This window comes from Candoia aspera, chromosome 5 (genome assembly GCF_035149785.1).
Source record: "Candoia aspera isolate rCanAsp1 chromosome 5, rCanAsp1.hap2, whole genome shotgun sequence".
NCBI classification, from domain to species: Eukaryota; Metazoa; Chordata; class Lepidosauria; order Squamata; family Boidae; genus Candoia; species Candoia aspera.
Window position 1 is genome coordinate 31,609,656 of NC_086157.1, and position 19,562 is coordinate 31,629,217.

The following is a 19,562-nucleotide window of genomic DNA, read 5'->3' on the forward strand; positions in this document are numbered from 1 at the left end:
GCTGGGGAATTCTGGGAATTAAAGTCCACCCATCTTAAAGTTGCTAATGTTGAGAAATACTGCACTAAATGAATGATGATCTATGTAACAGGCACATAGGGATATTGGAGATAGGACTTGTGTATCCGACCAAGCCCCCCTGCTCATTTCATTCCCCCCAAAAGAGAGAGGGTTAATTTGAAATAATTTTGTAAATTGTCTGTTGTGCAAATGTTTTGCCATATCTGGTCAACAACTGACGTCCGTGTGTGTTTAGAAAACAATCTATAGGTTGCTGCTAGTTCCTTTGAAATAGCAAAGATACCCATTTAATATCCCATTATTTTCCTTGATTTATTGTAAAAGTTGTATAATACAGTTTTTCAGATTTCCCATAACAGGAAAAAGAATAGCAGAAGTATGAACAAAAAATGTTTTCCAGTTTCTCTAGTCAGAAGGTTATGACCTCTTAGTAAGGTTCTCATGATAGATGGAATTATTTTCTTTTAATTAAATGGATGCTTCATTTGTTTGATTCATGGTTCTCTCTTTTAAATTAAGATGAAAGACTTTAAAATTTATGAAAAATATTGTCAAAATAAACCTCGATCAGAAAGTCTTTGGAGGCAGTGTTCGGATTCGGCATTCTTCCAGGTATTCTTTTATGTCCTTGGGACCATATTAATTAGTCAATTACTATCTTGAAGTCCACACTTCAAGAAGTTGTTGTTCATTTTTTGTTTTTCGTAGGAGTGTCAACGAAAACTTGATCACAAGTTGAGTTTGGATTCCTACTTACTAAAGCCTGTTCAAAGAATAACCAAATATCAACTGTTGCTAAAGGTAGGAATTATTTCAGCCATGTCCTTGATTGTTTGATTAATTGATTGATGTCAGGTGGGACAGGGAACCTAGTAGGTACCAGAAGAAATGCCTACAGTCACATTTGTGGCACACTTTTCAAAGATTGCTTTGTATAACTATGTGTAAAAAAAATTGTCCAAGAATCTTTGAAATTTTTAACATGCTTTTCAATTGTCCTCAGCAAATATATTATGACATAGAAAACTTCACGTTCCTCTGCAGGAATCATCTTGCCAGCCAAAAGAGAGATTTGGGGAGGGAGGGGACAGGGGAAGGCATACATTATTACATTTCCTATTCCTGTGTAGTAGCTTACTTTTGCCATAACTGGAGGATCAAGGAGTAACTCTCTTCCCTGGAATAAGCAAGAGGTGATGCTCCAAGAGAGACTTCAAGGAGACAACAAAAGTTATCCTTTCCGAAAGTAGTATCCTTCTGCTGGATCAAAACCTTCAATGGACAGAAGGAACTTTCTACAGGCAGCAAAGTTCTGATCCAGTACTCTGAAGGCTTCTACTTCACAGATGGAAAGTGGAGTTTGATCAGTAACACCTTGACCAAGAGAACATAAGAAATACAGAGAAAAGACTGTTGCTGTTAGTTTGTGGGTCAACACTTAATTTAGGATTTGCAGGCTGGATATATCAAAGGACAAGAACACTAAGGGAGGCGCCAGGACAGCAACAATCCTTTTAGAGAAAGTTTATTAAGAAATTGTCCCTGAGCTTACTTACAGCGCCAGAGCCCAAATGGCAAGGACTGTCTCTGGAATTCAACTCATGAGGAAGCCAGGTTTGCAGGGCAAATCTTATATCTCTTTTTCCTCATTCCCCCACCCTTTGGAATACTTACCCTGGCGCTGGGATAATTAGCAAGAAGGAAATTAATATTTGTATTTACACTCACTGGGAAGGAAGGAGTTACAAGTGAATAAATAGGCACACATTAGAGAATACACATTGAGGGAAATGTTTTACCACTGGCTATTTGGCTAGTGTGCTTGCAACTGTGAGCCATGAGCTGCTTATGAGGCAAAAAAGCCTTTGGTGTTAAATTAATTAAGGTCTAGTCAGTTTCAGGCAGCAACCCGCCCAGTGGTTAAATTAAGGTGAATTAACTAATTAAGGTCACAGAGCTGAGCTTGTTAACTTGTGGTTCACTCTTTTAGGGAAGTGCGGCAGAGAAATAAATCTGTTTAATAATAATAAATCTGTTTAATAAATAATAAATAAATAAAAGCTGCTCAGGAAGAGACAGGTTGTTTAAGCAATCCCTCTGCTCTTGGGAGGGGGGAAGAAAAAAAAACCAGATTAGGCACAGGATAAAGGTGGTCCTTGAACTGATCAGTACCTGATCCTGAAGTCTGTCTCAGATGTGAATGGTCTTTTATTGTAACCGCTTGATTTAACAATATTTATTTGAAAATAGTTATTTGTTATTTGACTCAAGACTGTTGCTCTTACTGCAGTAGCTTAAAAGAGCCCTACTTCTAAGCATTCCCTTAATGATACACTTCAGGTGCTTCTCTGTTGCCTGAAATGCATGTAATTCTCCAACAGGAAATGTTAAAGTATAGTAAAAATTGTGAAGGTGCTGAAGATCTCCAAGTGGCCCTGACTTCAATACTGGGAATTCTTAAGGCAGTTAATGATTCCATGCACCAGATTGCAATCACTGGCTATGAGGTAACTGGTAATATTTAGGTATCTCGTATTTTATAGACAGAGAAGAAACAGCAAGCCTACATAAGTAGTGTAAATATTTTATGCAACAGTTTTGTTTTTCCAGTGATCCAAAATCAGTTATTTGTTCAAATTAAATCCCGCCTTTCATTTAGGACTTCAAGGCAGTATAAATAATCCCTCCTATTTTTCCTCACCACAACTGTGTGAGGTAGGCTGGGCTGAAAGTCTTCCATAGCTGAGGGTGATAAACATAGTATACAATCTCATAATAATTCCATATTTTTTAAACTGCAGCTCGCACACTTTCCCCAACCCATGCAGTGCTTCTCACACACACCCTTGCACACCCTCCCTGACCCTAGTGGTGCCTCTCGCACATACTTCCTGACTCATATGGCACCTTGCGCACCCTCCCCAACCTGCACCTCTCAGCACCCTCGCATGCCCTCCCCAACCCCTTGCAGCACTTCTCACACTCCCTTGCACCCCCTCCCCAACCACATGGCGCCTCTTGCACACACCCTCGCACCCTCCCTGCCCCTGCCCCATGCCCCCTGTAGCCCTCTCCCATTCTTGACCATTCGCCATGCCCCTGTAGCCCTCATAACCCAAGATATTTAAAATTCAAGTATTCGTCCAGCTGCAAAAAGGAATGGATGCACTTTATGCCATGCTAGAAACTGGCATTTTTGAGAGCTGCTCTGGCTGGGATGTCTGAGAAACTGTAAACAAAATGCTACCCATTTTCTCCTTAGGTTTTGAACTTAAATAATGATGGCCAAATTAATATAATACAGTTTAACAATCAAATTTTAATAATCAAAAATAAAATCATCTACCTGCAGTGCTATTGACTCTGTGTGTGTGTGTGTGTGTTTGTATTTGCTATTTTTATCATTCTTGAAGGGGAATCTGAATGAACTGGGCAAACTTTTAATGCAAGGATCCTTTAACGTATGGATTGATCATAAAAAGGGCCACTCAAAAGTGAAGGATTTGGCCCGGTTTAAGCCAATGCAAAGACACCTCTTTCTCCATGAGAAGGCGATCTTATTCTGCAAAAAGAGAGAAGAAAATGGAGAAGGATATGAAAAGGCACCTTCATACAGCTTTAAGCATTCTTTAAATGTAAGATTTAAAGATATTTAAAATATATAGACTAAAATGTTTGCATTTGAAGTTTGGAATCTTGAATTTGCATAATTTTAAATGTCTGAATATTGGGCCGAAGTCCAGTTACATTGGAATAAAGCTAAATGGACTTATTTCTATCCTATTACAATAGTGGTGAAGTCTGATGCACACTAATACTTTATATCCCATAAGACCATAGAAATCCAAATGGGTTTAAAGCTATACCAACGTATGCTCTTGGAAAATTGAGATAACAGTATTAATACACAGTTTAATCACTGCACTACTAAGTCACTCTATCCAATAAGAGCAATCTTAATTTTCTTTTCTCTCCATTTCTCACCTACTTTTCTTCCCCTCCTGCTTCCCCTCCTGCTTTTTCATAAAAGTACACAAATTGGGAACTCTTTTTAGTTATTATTTCCTTATGTGCACTGCCATGATTGCATATATATAAGAAAAATAGCAAAAAAACTCATTTGAATTAAAAATGCATTTATTCAAAAGGAATTTAAATTTGGTGGAAGTTTTGTTTGGCAAGGTTATCTACATGAATATCAGTTTATATTTTGTTGTCTAGATGACTGCAGTTGGAATAACAGAAAATGTGAAGGGCGATATTAGAAAATTTGAAATTTGGTACAATGCACGGGAAGAAGTTTATATAATACAGGTAAAAACCTTTTCTTTAAATGCTGCTTATTGAAAAGGCTGTTTAGTCCTTTTGTTGTTGGGTTTATTTCCCACTTCTGCCAACTGATGATGCTCGAGGAAGCTAACAAAAACAAAAACAACAGTGTAATTAAAATGCAAGTAAGAATGTCATTAGCATAATTTATGCAGCAATAAGATGTCTTTTCTCTGGGACCTGTGGGGGAGAGACAGCTGGGAAACAGAGAGAGAAGAACGAAACAATTACTTGAATTTTGGGACAGTGAGACAGTGGCACCCTGGGGGGTCAAAACAGACAAGATGGCAGCTGTAACATCATGATCCTCCCCTTTTGCACACATATACAAAGGAATACATACATACATTGCACACACATACAAAGGGAGAGAGAGAGAGAGAGAGAGAGCATGGATATGCAAAGGGGTAGGGCTTTGTCACAGTGCCTGCCAGTTTTGATGCTGACACAACTCTAACCCCATTTGCTGAATTTCTCTTTCTTCTTTTTGACCAGCTGCCTTCATGGCAAAGGATTGAATTTCTGACTTCCTCTTTTTGACATAGGCTGCAACTCCTGAAGTCAAAGCTACCTGGGTAAATGAAATAAGAAAAGTATTGACCAGCCAACTTCAGGCTTGCAGGCGTAAGTTAAGTCTTTCTCTTCATTCTCCCAGATATCTAATAGCTAAGTGCAAAATGTCAGCGTACAGCAGGGTTTCTCAAACTTGGCAACTTTAAGATGTGTGGACTTCAACTCCCAGAATTCCCCAGCCAGCATTTTTCATCGCCCTTCCTCTTCCTGCATCCATCTCCCAGGCAGACCGATGAGGGTTTTCTGATGTGAAGGAAAAAACATGATAGACCCTTTTCCTTCTACAGGAAAAACTATGAAGCTACACCTAGGGATGGAAGTGAGTTGGAAGGGATTCCTGTTTCAAATAATGACCATCAATGTCAAGGAAGAAGAGCAAGTTTTGCTCCCCTCCTAAGAAATTTGTGTCTGTTCAGAAAAATAAATGCAGTCTTCAGTCAACGCCAGTGTTTCTCAACACTAGCCAGTTTAGGATGCGTGGATTTCAACTCCACACAACCCAACATGTGGCTGGCTGGGGAATTCTGGGAGTTGAAATCCATGCATCTTAAAGTGGTCAGGTTTCAGAAACACTGATCTAGGTCATGGATCCCCAACACAGGGCCCATGTATTTGCTGAGCTGGTACTTGCCAGGTTCTGTCCCCACCCCTCCAATTTTAGTTTTTGTAAAGATGATTTAATCAATGGTGCCAGGCTCAAGCATCATCTTTATTTCCCAAAATGTTTCTGAGCGACACAATGGTGCCAGGGCATTCTAAGAAAATAAAAAAATGACTGCAGGTTGCTTGTGATATTTCCCTGACCCAATAAAGAAAAGGCAAGGCTAAGCAGAGGGGGCAGAGTATATATTATGAGCCAGAAGTGATGGCAGTAAGCATGCTCAGAAGTTACAGTTATCCTAGTTAAAGCCCTGTATTTAAAGTGAGAATTCTGTCCACACCCAGTCCACACCTAGCACAAAAGAAGCTGTATAATGTGTAAAGGTATTTGGTCTGCAGATAAACTACTGTAGTTATCCCTTTTGAACTATGGTTTGCCTTCATTCATGATCACAGAGCTTTTATGTTTGGCTCCAAAGCCTTAATTATGTCAATTAAAGGTCCTCTCCCTCTCCCTCTCCCTCTCCCACTCACAGAAGCTAGCCAGCATAAAGCTATTGAGCAAACCCAGAGCTTGCCTCCCTCTCTCTCAGCTAATGCCAGGTAAGTTATTCTCTACCTCAAAGATTCCTTTATAAAATATTGAAAACAACTGATGCTCTTGGATTTCAAAGATCTTTGGTTGTATTTTTATTTAAAGTACTTATTTGCAAATTAAAAGTTAGATATTTAAACTCTCCTTAACTTCTGTACAGTACCTAATTCTTCAGGGGCTTTCCCAAGAAATATAGACAGTGGACTCAGGTTTTTATATATGATTTCCTAGAAACCAGCTTTTCCTCGTGGTTTTAGATTCTACTGCTCAATATGCCTGCATTTTCATCTACTCTGTGGGTTCATTAAAAAAAAAAAACACGCCCTACAGCTTGTTTTAAAGTTCTTTATGTAACATAAGTCGTCCCTGCATGTTACACTGTTAAAATACCTATAAATGATAAAATATAATCTCGCTTTCTTCCATGAACAGCCCTTCAAGAAATGAGGGGAGGCGCTTGAGAAAACAGGAAGTGAGAAATGCAGATCCTGTAAGCCTAGATGGTTGTGTCACTTCAGTAGCATCAAAGAATCCTGAAAAAAGCAAAGGTAAATTCAGGATGCACATAAGCGATCCATGGGACCAATTGGAAATTTATGGTATGAAACAGGAAAAAATGGAGTGGCACTTTATTACACTGTGATGTGAGATCTTGGTAAATATTACAAAATATTAAATTTTATAGTGGTTAATACCTCTATAAAATTTGACTTTCAGAGTCAAAAATGTGGGCTTAGCCTTATCCATCGTTGTTCTTAGTCTTGTTTTAACAACTGCAAGAAATAGTTACCTACCTCCTTTTTGTTTGATGGGAAGAGCAGAATCATAATTATTAATTTAGTTCCCCAATAAAATGTGTGCAGTGTGTTGGCTGTGTTTGTCAGTTCCTTGTTTTGAAGCATTTGTATGGACTACTGTATGGACTGCTTAGTAAACCTAAGGTCGATGGTGAAAATGGTAAACAGTTCCATTTTCTTTAAATCAAGAATATGGATAGACAGTGTGCTGAAGAGATAAAGAACAGATTAATCTTAAGGAAGAAAGTAATAAAAAACTTAGGCAATATTACTCATGATAAGGATGTTTCTATGGCAATAACAATCCGTATAATTAAAACAATGGTATTTCCAGTGTTAGTGTATGGCTGTGAAGGATGAACATTGAGAAACACTGCTAGAAATGATAGATCTGGAGATGGTTACCAGCATTCCAAAGGCTGCAAGAAGAACTGATCAGTCAGCCTTGGACCAAGTAAATATTGAATACTCCATTCAAATGAAGTTCAGTCAGATTTGCTCTGAGCAGATGGTGTGAACAGATGATAGATTAAAAGAAATGACCATGTTCTGCAAGGTTGAGGGAAATAGAAGACGCTGGATAAAGTAAATGGATGAGATCAAAAAGATTACAGGGATGTCCTTAATTGAGCTACAGCATATTGCTAAAGACAGGTTGGGATAGTAAACATTTGTCCATGCCGTCTCCAGGATCTCAGCCCAACTCATTGGCACACAAGGTGGATATTTTGACATAGTACCCATAATAATTTATATCTCTAATAAAACGAACTCAACATTATAAGGAATTACTAAATGAATCTTCCCTTTGCCTGGTCTACCTGTTACAGTTCTCATTTGGAAACTATTGAACATTGTCAGTGTAAAACGTGAGTCTCATATCTGAAATACGGGCAGCACCACAAGTCAGCATGATTTGGCCCTGACAGGAGGCTCAGACTGTAAGCCTATAGCTACTGTTATCCCTTGCTAGGGCTACCAGATTTGGACTACAAAAATCCAGGTGGCCAGTAAGTGACAGCAAAGAATTAGGGTTCTCAGTATCCATTCTGAAGTTATGAGTAAAGGAGGAGAAAGAAGAAAACCTGCTGCTGTTGCTTTTGCTTGTTTATTCTGTTGGCAGAGTGCTAGGAAAGCATTTGGCCCAGGAGAGATCAGAAAAGTCACACACCAGGCATTTCTATAAAAATAATTTTATTTACAGAAAACAAACATATTTAAAGGCTGTTTGCTGAGAGAAGAGATTTCTCTCAGCTGCATATTCTCTGCAAGCCTACACAGAAGGGAAACTGAAACTGAAACAAGTTCAGGCAAGTTCCTCCCTTAGGCAATGCAACCATTAACACGTGAAAAGGGGACAATTAAATTCAACCTCTTCACCCAGCCTAAATGATTAGTTACCATAGTAACCTTAATCTGTAGTAGAAAACAATATATTAACATATTCATTGCCTTTCTTCCTGGCAAGCAAGCAGCTGGCATCAATGACAGGAAGAAATGGAGAAAGCTCCATTGATCCACGCTCTTACAGTACTAGATATCCCTCATTAAATATTCTGGGGTCCTTGCATTTTCATTTATGTGTGCCAGTTACTTGTTCGGCTGACTTTCTTTTTTAAAAAAAATGTTTTGTTGTTTATTCATTCAGTCGCTTCAGACTGTTCATGACTTCATGGACCAGTCCAAGCCAGAGCTTCCTGTCGGTCGTCATCACCCCCGGCTCCCCCAGGGACGAGTCAGTCACCTCTAGAGTATCATCTATCCATCTTGCCCTTGGTCGGCCCCTCTTCCTTTTGCCTTCCACTCTCCCTAGCATCAGCATCTTCTCCAGGGTGTCCTGTCTTCTCATTATGTGGCCAAGGTATTTCAGTTTTGCCTTTAATATCATTCCCTCATGTGAGCTGTCTGGCTTTATTTCCTGGAGGATGGACTGGTTTGATCTTCTGGCAGTCCAAGGCACTTTCAGAATTTCCCTCCAATACCACACTTCCAAAGCATCTATCTTCCTTCGCTCAGCCTTCCTTATGGTCCAGCTATCGCAGCCATATGTTACTACGGGGAACACCATTGCTTTAACAGTGTGGACCCTTGTTGTCAGTGTGATGTCTCTGCTCTTTTAACTATTTTATCGAGATTTGTCATTGCTCTTCTCCCAAGAATTAAACATCTTCTGATTTCCTGACTGCAGTCAGCATCTGCAATAATCCTCGCACCTAGAAATACAAAGTCTTTCACTGCTTCTACATTTTCTCCCTCTATTTGCCAGTTATCAATCAAGCTGGTTGCCATAATCTTGGGGTTTTTTCAGGTTTAGCTGCAAGCCAGCTTTTGCACTTCCTTCTTTCACCTTCATCATAAGGCTCCTCAGTTCCTCTTCGCTTTCAGCCATCAAAGTGGTATCATCTGCATATCTGAGATTGTTAATGTTTCTTCCAGCGATTTTAATTCAGCCTTGGATTCCTCAAGCCCAGCATGTCGCATGATGTGTTCTGCGTACAAGTTGAATAGGTAGGGTGAGAGTATACAGCCCTGCCGTACTCCTTTCCCAATCTTAAACCAGTCCGTTGTTTCGTGGTCTGTTCTTACTGTTGTGACTTGGTCGTTATACAGATTCTTCAGGAGGCATGCGAGATGACTTGGTATCCCCATACCGCTAAGAACTTGCCACAATTTGTTATGATCCACACAGTCAAAGGCTTTAGAATAGTCAATAAAACAGAAATAGATGTTTTTCTGAAACTCCCTGGCTTTTTCCATTATCCAGCAGATATTGGCAATTTGGTTCCTAGTTCCTCTGCCTTTTCTAAACCCAGCTTGTACATCTGGCAATTCTCGCTCCATGAATTGCTGAAGTCTACCTTGCAGGATCTTGAGCATTACCTTACTGGCATGTGAAATGAGTGCCACTGTTCGATAGTTTGAACATTCTTTAGTGTTTCCCTTTTTTGGTATGGGAAAAATATAAGTTGATTTTTTCCAGTCTGATGGCCATTCTTGTGTTTTCCAAATTTGCTGGCATATAGCATGCATTACCTTGACAGCATCATCTTGCAAGATTTTGTACAGTTCAGCTGGGATGCCATCGTCTCCTGCTGCCTTGTTATTAACAATGCTTCTTAAGGCCCGTTCAACCTCACTCTTCAGGATGTCTGGCTCTAACTCACTAACCACACCGTCAGAGCTCTCCCCGATATTGTTATCCTTCCTATACAGATCTTCCGTATATTCTTGCCACCTTTTCTTGATCTCTTCTTCTTCTGTTAGGTCCTTGCCATCTTTGTTTTTGATCATACCCATTTTTGCCTGGAATTTACCTCCAATGTTTCTAATTTTCTGGAAGAGGTCTCTTGTCCTTCCTATTCTATTGTCTTCTTCCACTTCTGCACATTGCTTGTTTAAAAATAATTCCTTATCACTTCTGGCTAACCTCTGGAATTTTGCATTTAATTGGGCATATCTCCCCCTATCACTGTTGCCTTTTGCTTTCCTTCTTTCTTGGGCTACTTCTAGTGTCTCAGAAGACAGCCATTTTGCCTTCTTGGTTTTCTCTTTCTTTGGGATGTATTTTGTTGCCGCCTCCTGAACAATGTTGCAAACTTCTGTCCATAGTTCTTCCGGGACCCTATCTACTAAGTCCAGTCCCTTAAATCGATTCTTCACCTCCACTGCATATTCCTTAGGAATATTAGTGAGCTCATATCTAGCTGATCTGTGGGTCTTCCCTAATCTCTTTAGTCTGATCCTAAATTGTGCAAGAAGAAGTTCGTGATCTGAACTACAGTCAGCTCCAGGTCTTGTTTTTACCGACTGTATAGATGTCTGCCACCTTTGACTGCAAAGGATGTAGTCAATCTGATTTCGATGTTGTCCATCTGGTGAAGTCCATGTATAAAACCGTCTCTTAGGTTGTTGGAAGAGAGTGTTCGTTATGCAGAATGAGTTGTCTTGGCAAAATTCTATCAGCCTATGTCCTGCTTCGTTTTGTTCTCCCAGGCCATGCTTACCTGTAATTCCAGATGTCATTTGACTGCCCACCTTAGCATTCCAGTCTCCTGCGATGAAAATAACATCTCTTTTAGGCGTGTTGTCCAGTAGGTGCTGCAGATCCTCATAGAACTGCTCTACTTCAGCTTCTTCAGCATCTGTGGTTGGGGCGTATATTTGGATCATTGTGGTGTTAGATGGCTTGCCCTGAATTCGAATTGAGATCATTCTATCGTTTTTTGGATTGTATCCAAGCACTGCTTTAGCCCTTTACGATTAATTATGAAGGCTACTCCATTTCTTCTGTGGTCCTCTTGTCCACAGTAGTAGATCTGGTGGTCATTTGATGTGAAGTGGCCCATTCCAGTCCGTTTCAGTTCACCGACACCCAAAATGTCTATCTTTAATCTTGACATCTCACCAGTAACCACATCCAATTTGCCCTGGTTCATAGATCTTACATTCCAGGTTCCAGTGGTGTGTTGATCCTTAGAAGATCGGATTCGCCGTTCACCACCAGCACCGTCGGCCTCTAGCCGTCCTTTCGGCTTTGAGCTAGCTGTGACATCACGTCTGGGGCTAGTTGAACTCATCCTCTGTTCCTCCCCAGTAGCATTTTGACCATCTTCCGACCTGGGGGTCTCATCTTCCGATGGTATACCGACATATCTCTGGTTGTACTGATCCATTTAGTTTTCACGGCAAGAATACTGGGGTGGGTTGCCATTACCTTCCCCAAGGATCGCATTTAGTCTGACCTCTGTCATGACCTTCCCATCTTGGGTGGCCCTTCAGCCGCTCTGCAAGTCTGCTCAGCCCCAGAAGGCTGGATTTTTCCAGGGGACTTGAGAGGGACCTGAGAAAGCTGCCTGAGTGCCAAGAGGAAGGAAGAGCTCATCTTGGCCTGGGGATTCTGGGATCTGTTTTCCATTTGGATAGGAAGAAAATGGCAAATCTCAGTACAGAATAGAAATTGAAAAAATATATAGCTCATGGCATCATTGAGGTGCTCAAGCTCCAGCACCACGACAAGGTAACAATCCTTTGCTGAAGTTTAAAAAAAATAAGTACTTTAAAATACAAGTACAAGAGTCGTCACTAAAACTGCTAACTTCAGCTGTAGACTTTTCTGCCAGTTTGTAGTGACTAAGCTACTTGACTAGAAACTGAGATATTTGAGTTCTGGTCTCCCCTTAAGCCCAGAAGCCGGCTGGATGATTTTGGGCCGTGGCGCTCTTTCAGCCCTCTCACGGGGCTAGCATCGTGGGGAAAATAGGAGGAGGGAGCATTATGTACTCTGCCTTACTTTTTCCTTATTTGGTGGCAGTGTTGTAAAGCTCAACTATTTTGAAAAATGATTTATAATAGAATGAAACAGGTTTAAAAATAGGAATTTCCTTTCCAACTTGCTATTTTTATATTAATTATTACTAAGCCTTACATTCCCCCAAATTATACAGAATTAGCTCTTTCCATGGCACATGGGGAAAGAACATTATATCTATGTGGGTAAAACTGCAAAACATACTGCTTTTGTGTTTCCATTTAATTACGAACAGGCAAAATACAGCTTCCTATAATAGAAGTAATGTAGCTGCAGCATAATGAAGGAGGGATATTTATTGTTCAGTTCTTTCGCAGATGCAAGTTCTGTGTTAACATGGAACAGGGCAAAGTGGGTCAGTGCTACTTATCTTTTGCTAACAGCACAAGGCAGGCAAGGTAATGTATCTCTCTTGGGACTAGATCACTTGAGCTTTCTGCATGGTGTGGTTTGCTGTGCTTGTGACTGGTAAGGGCTATCTTTCCTTGACCTCTTGGTTGCCCTCAGAGACACAACAGACCTGCCCTCAAACACAGGTTGCTTACTTGATTTTAATCATGGAAGGTAGGATTTGGTAGATAGGATTGTCACCTTTAATTCTTCATTTATGCACTTGTTTATTTAATAATTTAATAAAAGCTTCCTTTTCAGTTCATTCTAGAATTTCCATTTGTTGACATCTGTATATTCCTGCCTCTAAAGATCTCAGGATTAATCAGGGTTAGCCATTTAACATATCATGAAGTCACAGTGAGGACCAAGGTAGATGTGTTCTGTGATTGTAGCTTTTGACATCTTCATCTTTCAGAAAAGATGAAAAGGGAGGGCTGATTTAAAGCTAGGAAGCCTTCATCAGTTCACTATAGTGAATGTGTTCCTTGCTCAAGGAACTGCTAGTGCAGAGAAGGAAAAAGACATACAGGTAGTTCTCATTTAGTGACCACAACTGGGACTGGCAATTTAAGCAAAATGGCCACTAAGTGAAATTGCAACTGTGCTTATGATCTTACTTCAGCTTTCTTTTGCTTTACAGACCTGTGAAGGTCATAAATGTGAGGATTGGTCGTAAAGTTACTTTTTCATCCCCATCATAACTGCGAATGGTTGCAAAGCAAGGCAGCTGCTAAATAAGGGCTACCTGTTTGCTCCTCTGTGACTAATGGTAGCTGAGTGAGTATGTGATTTAGATCAGAGAGTTAGCAGGGCTGCAGAAGAAAAATATTCCTTTTCTCCTACATTTCTCCCCAGCCAGCTGCTCTTTCAGTAAGACAGAGATTGTGGAATTTTCAGTCCTCTGTCCCCACATCAGATCTAATTTGATTCAAGAGAAAGAATGACCAATATAAGCTCAAGTATTTCTAGCTGCAGTGCAACCCATTATCCTCTGCACTACATTGGCAGTGTATGACTGACTAAGTATAAATATCTTCAGGGTCTGGTGGGAGTGATACAGACTGCAAAAATCTTAGAAGATCTCACAGCCACACAAGCCTCTCCTATGTTTCTTTTGTTTGACGTTTCCCTACACTGGCCGTTAAAGAAATCAGTCTATTTATTGGCATCAATTGGGAAGGCTTAAATGTACAATCTTAGCTATTAGGAGAAATACATTCAAATACTCCCTGAAAGATCTTGCCAATTGCAGCCCACTTACTTTATCTGATAGAAATTAAGTGACATCATTAACAACTACATTTTTTTTAAATATATTGTGCCACTATATGTTCAGTTTCTTGCATGTGGTAAATAAAGTAGGACAGGAAGATAGAACCTAGTGAACCAGTACAGAAGATGCATGAGACAATACGTGCAGTTTTTCAATTCTATTGTTAAATGGAGGATAATTTGTTACAATTTGCGTGCTCTAAGCATATCACTGCCAGTATTGTATGAGTTCCTTGTTTTGTCCTTTTCTGAATGTTGTTGTAATGTAAATATTAAATAAATATTGGTATTATTAAATATTGCTATACGATTTAGTGCAACATTATTCAGTTTTAAAACAAGCAGTTATTGATAGGAAGGACATATGAATAACAACAGAAAAATACAGCTTTCAGTTAGCATAAGTTAAGACATTGCAAACTTACATAATTCTAGTTTCTAAGCGTAGGTATTCATTACTTATTTCAGATAAACATTTCATTAATATGAAAAGTTGTTTCCACGCTAATAAACCACACATTTGAAATTGTTCGTGTGAAATAATTATTGTAGATGCACATCTTTAATTCTTACACAGACTGGTGCAGCATTGTATTTTATTTGATTAAACAACTTAAAATAATTATGTTTGTGATACCATCCTTTTCTTTTTGATAGTATATTGGACTCTCTCCTGTACTTCCATGCCAACCAGGGCAACCAGAGACCCCTTTGCTGTTGTCATCTGCATTTTTTTTTTGCCACAGATCTGATAGCCCTAATATCATCTAACAAGTTCAGAGAAGTCATAAGAGGGAGCTAATCTGTGTTAAATGAGAGTAACTGAAGTCTTTCTCCCCCCCTCTCTCTCTCACACACACATGATAATGTATTAAATAATTGTATTAAAGAAATATAATTAAATTATAATTTGATCAGATCAAAGTTTTTATATTTGATTATGGTGTAATTTTTCACCTGACTGGTATTGGTGATATCTCATCTACCTATTACCTCCAGACAGGACATAATGGAGTTTCAGCACTCAGTGTTGTTAAATAACGTAGAATTGGCTAGGGTTGTTTTTGTTTTTTGTTTCTGTTTGGTTTTTGCTCTTGTTCCTTTTTTGTCTGCCAAAAAGCTCTTGCTGCCGATGAGTTTCACACACCAATTGATTAGGTCTACTTACTTCAGCTGTCTTGCACTTTGTTTTCCAACCAGTGGGTTAGGATTAGGGTTATTGATCGATGGTTGACATTTACTTCTGCAACTTTATGTACCCACACCATAACCCCAACAAAGATGTAGCACCAGTCAATTACATTTGTGAAGCCAAAAAATTTTTGGACATGAGCTCTTACACTAGAAGTAAAGTGTTTTTACACACTAAAAAAGAACAAGAGCCATTTTTAAATTCATTTTGGTTTGTCGTTCCTAATTCCAAATGGATTCTGTATTTCATATTAAAACTCTGTATGTGTGTGTGTGTGTGTGTGTGTGTGTGTGTGTGTCAGAGAGCGAGAGGTAAAATCTCAAATATCTTTTAATAATGATAAGTATTGATTTATTCAGGATGGTCCAAAACATCTCAATCTGTTGATGCTTCTGAAGAAAATGATGGCTGGTCTAGTGCAGAAGATCCATTTAATTCATCAGATGCAGAAGAAGAGGGAAAGGGAGAGAAGAAATTGGTACGCTTCCATCTTTATTGTAGAAAGTGTGAGGGGATATATAAATCCACTCACACAATAATCACTGATGAAAACAATGTTTGTGTTTTTTTAAAGAAAAGAATTGTATGTAGATTTGAACAATTACTCTAATGTAACTACTTATTAAGTAAGATTTCTTAAAGGTTCTTAAATATCTATTATTTAGATATTTGTATGAATGTGAATTCATATATACTGTACATTAGAAAGCTGTTACCCAAAACCATTATAAAATATTCCTTAGTATAATGCCAAAGACTGCATTTGGGAGCTTCACTATAGAAAAACTAAACTGATACCACTATTTAGTTATGTCCCAAATGTCAACCTATTTATTGTGACAGATCTAATGCTTACATGATTATTTCTTATTAAACCAATTGTGGTTTCTCATCTTTGTATTTAGATTCCTGGTAAATACACGGTTGTGGCCAGTTATGATAAAGGCAACTCAAATGGCCTGATCCTGAGCAGTGGAGAGTTAGTTCAGCTGATCCATGAAGGAACAGATGGTCATTGGTATTGTATTTTAAGACAAAATATATTGAAATACACTTTTGCCCAGTATGTACATACTATCCTAGATATATAACTATGGTTCAGAAATCCTGAAGAAGCTTAGAGTATTGCTCCCCCTTCCCCTTATAAAAACAATCTTCCATAAACCTACAACAATACAATATACAGCAAATTAAAACAAGTCAGTAAAAAATAGTCTAGAGTCTTGGGAAATTAATCCAATTTACAAATGTGACATTTTTCAATGTGTTTCTCAAACTATGTTTACATTTAATGTAGGTGTAATCATGGCCACAGCCACACAGGAGAGGATTTACAAGATAAAAAATTCTGGGAGATGGGAAAAAGCAATTCTGATTTGTAACCTTATCACAGTTAGAAATCTGGAATGTTCGGTGTATGTAAGACCACATTCCAAATACCACCTATATCTAAACAAGGAGTGGTTATATTGCTTCTAGATTAGATGTAATGTTTTGATTTCTTGTAGATGCTTGGTTTTTCAAACAGTTTGACAGCAAAAGTGTATTTCTTAGGTATCTGAGGAATCTGAGCACGAACAAAGAAGGCTGGGTCCCCATCAACATTTTGTTACCATTACTTGGTAACTCAAAATCTGCTCTCTCTCTCAGCAGCTCAGGTAAGTTTCACTTTGCAGATGTTTGCATTTAACTTCATTTGTCAAAGTTACATTGTGAAGAAATGTCTCTTTGCTGCTTGGGTGTCCCCTTCCCCTTAGGTGGGATGTTGTACCCTTTTGGTTAATATACAGATATTTGTATCTGCATTGTTTTACAGAAATGGTTTTATTAAATTTTATCTTGTAGGAGTATTTTTTACACCATTTAGGGAGTATTTTAATAAGCAATTTAGAGATACATATAAACATAAATGTATAATACTGTGTTAATATATGTGTGTTTTATCCAGAATCTGCAGCTGGTTCAAGTACCCTGAGTTCATCTTCAAGTTGCAGTGAAAGTTGCAACGTCAGTAGCACCAGCTTCTCAGATATGAAAGGTTAAATTGAAAGCTCCATCGCAACTCTTCTGAAGATTTAAAACTGCCAATGTAAATATCAGATGTTAAAGAAGTGAAGAAGCATCACAACTGCTCATCTCTCAGTTGCTCCTCGTTGTGTTTAACGATGGTTTAGTGAGTACTCTTGAAGAAACTGAATATATCGGTAATGGATTAGTGGGAATAACACTTATGGAAGCTGCATTATAGAAACCTATCACTCTTCAAGAATAAAATGGACCTTATTGTGGATAACTTGGGAAGAATATTACAAAGCAGCCAGTAACTTCCATTGTGTAAATCTGACTAATTAAAACAATAATTATTAAATTAATATAGAATGTAGAAAACAACAACTGAAAAACTTGATCCTCATAAATAAATGACTAAAAGCCATCTGGGGTCAAAATGTAATGGACAGGAAATACGGCATTGGGTATTTGCTATTTCTGTGGCATTTCCATTTGCCATGGTAAAAAGTGATAATATTCTGGGATATTTTTAGCACTGAACCAAATTTTATGCTTGTTTATAGAAGTATGACAGTTTAGTAGTTACTGGGTCATACAAAACTTTGTAAACAATGGAGTAAAAACACTGAAATCCATTTTGTATTAGTTAAGATGATACACTATCACAAAATTGTCTTCTGCTCTTGCAGTTGGGCAAAAGCTATTCAATGAAAATTTTCTAACCCTCTGTGACTGAAACACTGTTGCTGCTTAAGGTTTATTGTGAAATTAAAGGCACCACACAACATGAAAAAAAAGTTGCAATTTTTTTAGAGAAGAGATTCTTAAGTATTTTACTTTCTTTGTGTGAAATAAGAGTAATATTGTACAAACCATTTCTTCTAAGAAAATGGTTTAGAAATCTGTCTTGCCAAAGGAAGAACTACTTAAAACCCGCATTTAAATCATGCTGGATTCACCCATATGTCTGAATTAATTTATAGATCATGCTAGTGTTATGTGGAAATGAATGCTGGACTTTCAGCATTTATGAAAGCAATGAAAATCTAACAGAGGTTTGTGTGGATTTTGGCTCTGGAAATATAACCACTTCTCATAGTTGTTTGTTCCAAATGACAGAAAAGTTCTGGGCCAAGGTTGCCATCAGCTACAACTGACTCTGGTCAGTACCCCAAGATACTATTTTTGTATGTCTGTTTATATGTGTGTGTTATGTATTAATGTAAAAACATGTATTAATGTAAAAACATGTATTTATACTCTTCTGGCTCCCTGAGATGCCTTTGCATTTCAGTTTTTTAAAAGGCAGCCATGCGCAGCCTTTCCAAGGCGTTACTTAATACACTTTCAGCATAAAACAGTCTTTCTCTCCCTGAACCTTCTCAGAAAACAGGACTGTGCCAGCCATGTCGCCATTTGGTTCTGTTCTGCTAATCTACTAGCAATATTCTTTATAACTTATTTTGTAAATATGGGTGGTAACAAAAAGAGAAAAAGAAACTCTTTTATTATCACTTACCACTTCCTCCATCTGCCAGTGGCTTCAGCTTGGGAAAGTTGCAAAACAATAAGTGACTTTTTAATGTAACATGTATAAAATGGTTGGTTATCTTCGGCTTTCATAAAGAGCTACTGCAGGGAAGTAAAGCTCTGCAGAAGGCTCTCCTATCAAATCCTGATTCTGTTTACTTTATACTCGCCAGTGTCATTTCATGTGGTTGTACATGTATCATTGCACTTTAATCTACAGCCAACATTTCAATTTTCTACTGCTGATGTAAATTACTACTACAGAATCTAGTATCCTTATTATGTATGAAACTTTGAATAAATTTAAGCATTACTTGTTGGTTGGTCTGAACATATAGAGGTTTGTGTATGTATGTGGGTGGGGGTGTTCTGTATTCTTTTTGCTTTTTGTTTCTTGGCACCAGAAGGTGTTGAATTGGTGCAGTGAATCCAACTGCACCCATAATGGGTGCAGAACAAGACAAATCAAAGGTAGTCTCTGTCCCTAAAGCAGCATTTCAAGAATGTCTCCCCCCCCCCGCTTCCCCCAAAACCACCTGTTTTACAATCTGTCAAAGCCTAATTTTTGTTTTCAGTTTTCCATTGTAAAACTTGACTTTATAAAAGAGAACAAAATATGTATTGCCAGCTTAAGACAATTGACAGAGTAGAGTTCTAACAAGTGATCTGTAATGTACTGATGCACAGGACCATCCAACATTGGTTTTTTTACAGACCTTTAAGCTCATCTAATTGAAATTAAACTTAAAATCTGGTTAAGACAGAGAAGACAAAGCAATGATTATCTAGCTGAACCTTCCCAACCTGACCATTTCCAGTTTTGATGAACTCTATGCTACCCAGAGTATTTAGGATTATAGTCTAGTACAGTGTTTCTCAACCTTGGCAACTTTAAGCTGTGTGGACTTCAACTCCCAGAATCTGGCTGGGAATTCTGGGAGT

The 19,562-nt window shown here is 38.5% G+C and overlaps 1 protein-coding gene across 5 annotated transcripts in view; it reads left to right on the top strand.

Moving 5' to 3' along the window:
• Positions 1-18,955, top strand: part of MCF2L (MCF.2 cell line derived transforming sequence like) — a 136,529-nt gene extending 117,574 nt beyond the window's left edge. For 4 of the 5 annotated variants that reach the window (XM_063304860.1, XM_063304862.1, XM_063304863.1 and 1 more), the window contains 12 exons: positions 541-633; positions 730-822; positions 2,403-2,528; positions 3,435-3,656; positions 4,243-4,335; positions 4,896-4,974; positions 6,060-6,126; positions 6,548-6,666; positions 15,440-15,558; positions 15,986-16,098; positions 16,635-16,738; positions 17,029-18,955. In XM_063304860.1, the coding sequence (XP_063160930.1) occupies positions 541-633; positions 730-822; positions 2,403-2,528; positions 3,435-3,656; positions 4,243-4,335; positions 4,896-4,974; positions 6,060-6,126; positions 6,548-6,666; positions 15,440-15,558; positions 15,986-16,098; positions 16,635-16,738; positions 17,029-17,123 (1,323 nt within the window). In that variant the 3' untranslated portion in view covers positions 17,124-18,955. The remainder of the gene's footprint in view (positions 1-540; positions 634-729; positions 823-2,402; positions 2,529-3,434; positions 3,657-4,242; positions 4,336-4,895; positions 4,975-6,059; positions 6,127-6,547; positions 6,667-15,439; positions 15,559-15,985; positions 16,099-16,634; positions 16,739-17,028) is intronic. The other variant, XM_063304861.1, reaches the window with a different exon arrangement.
• Positions 18,956-19,562: the final 607 nt, after the last annotated feature.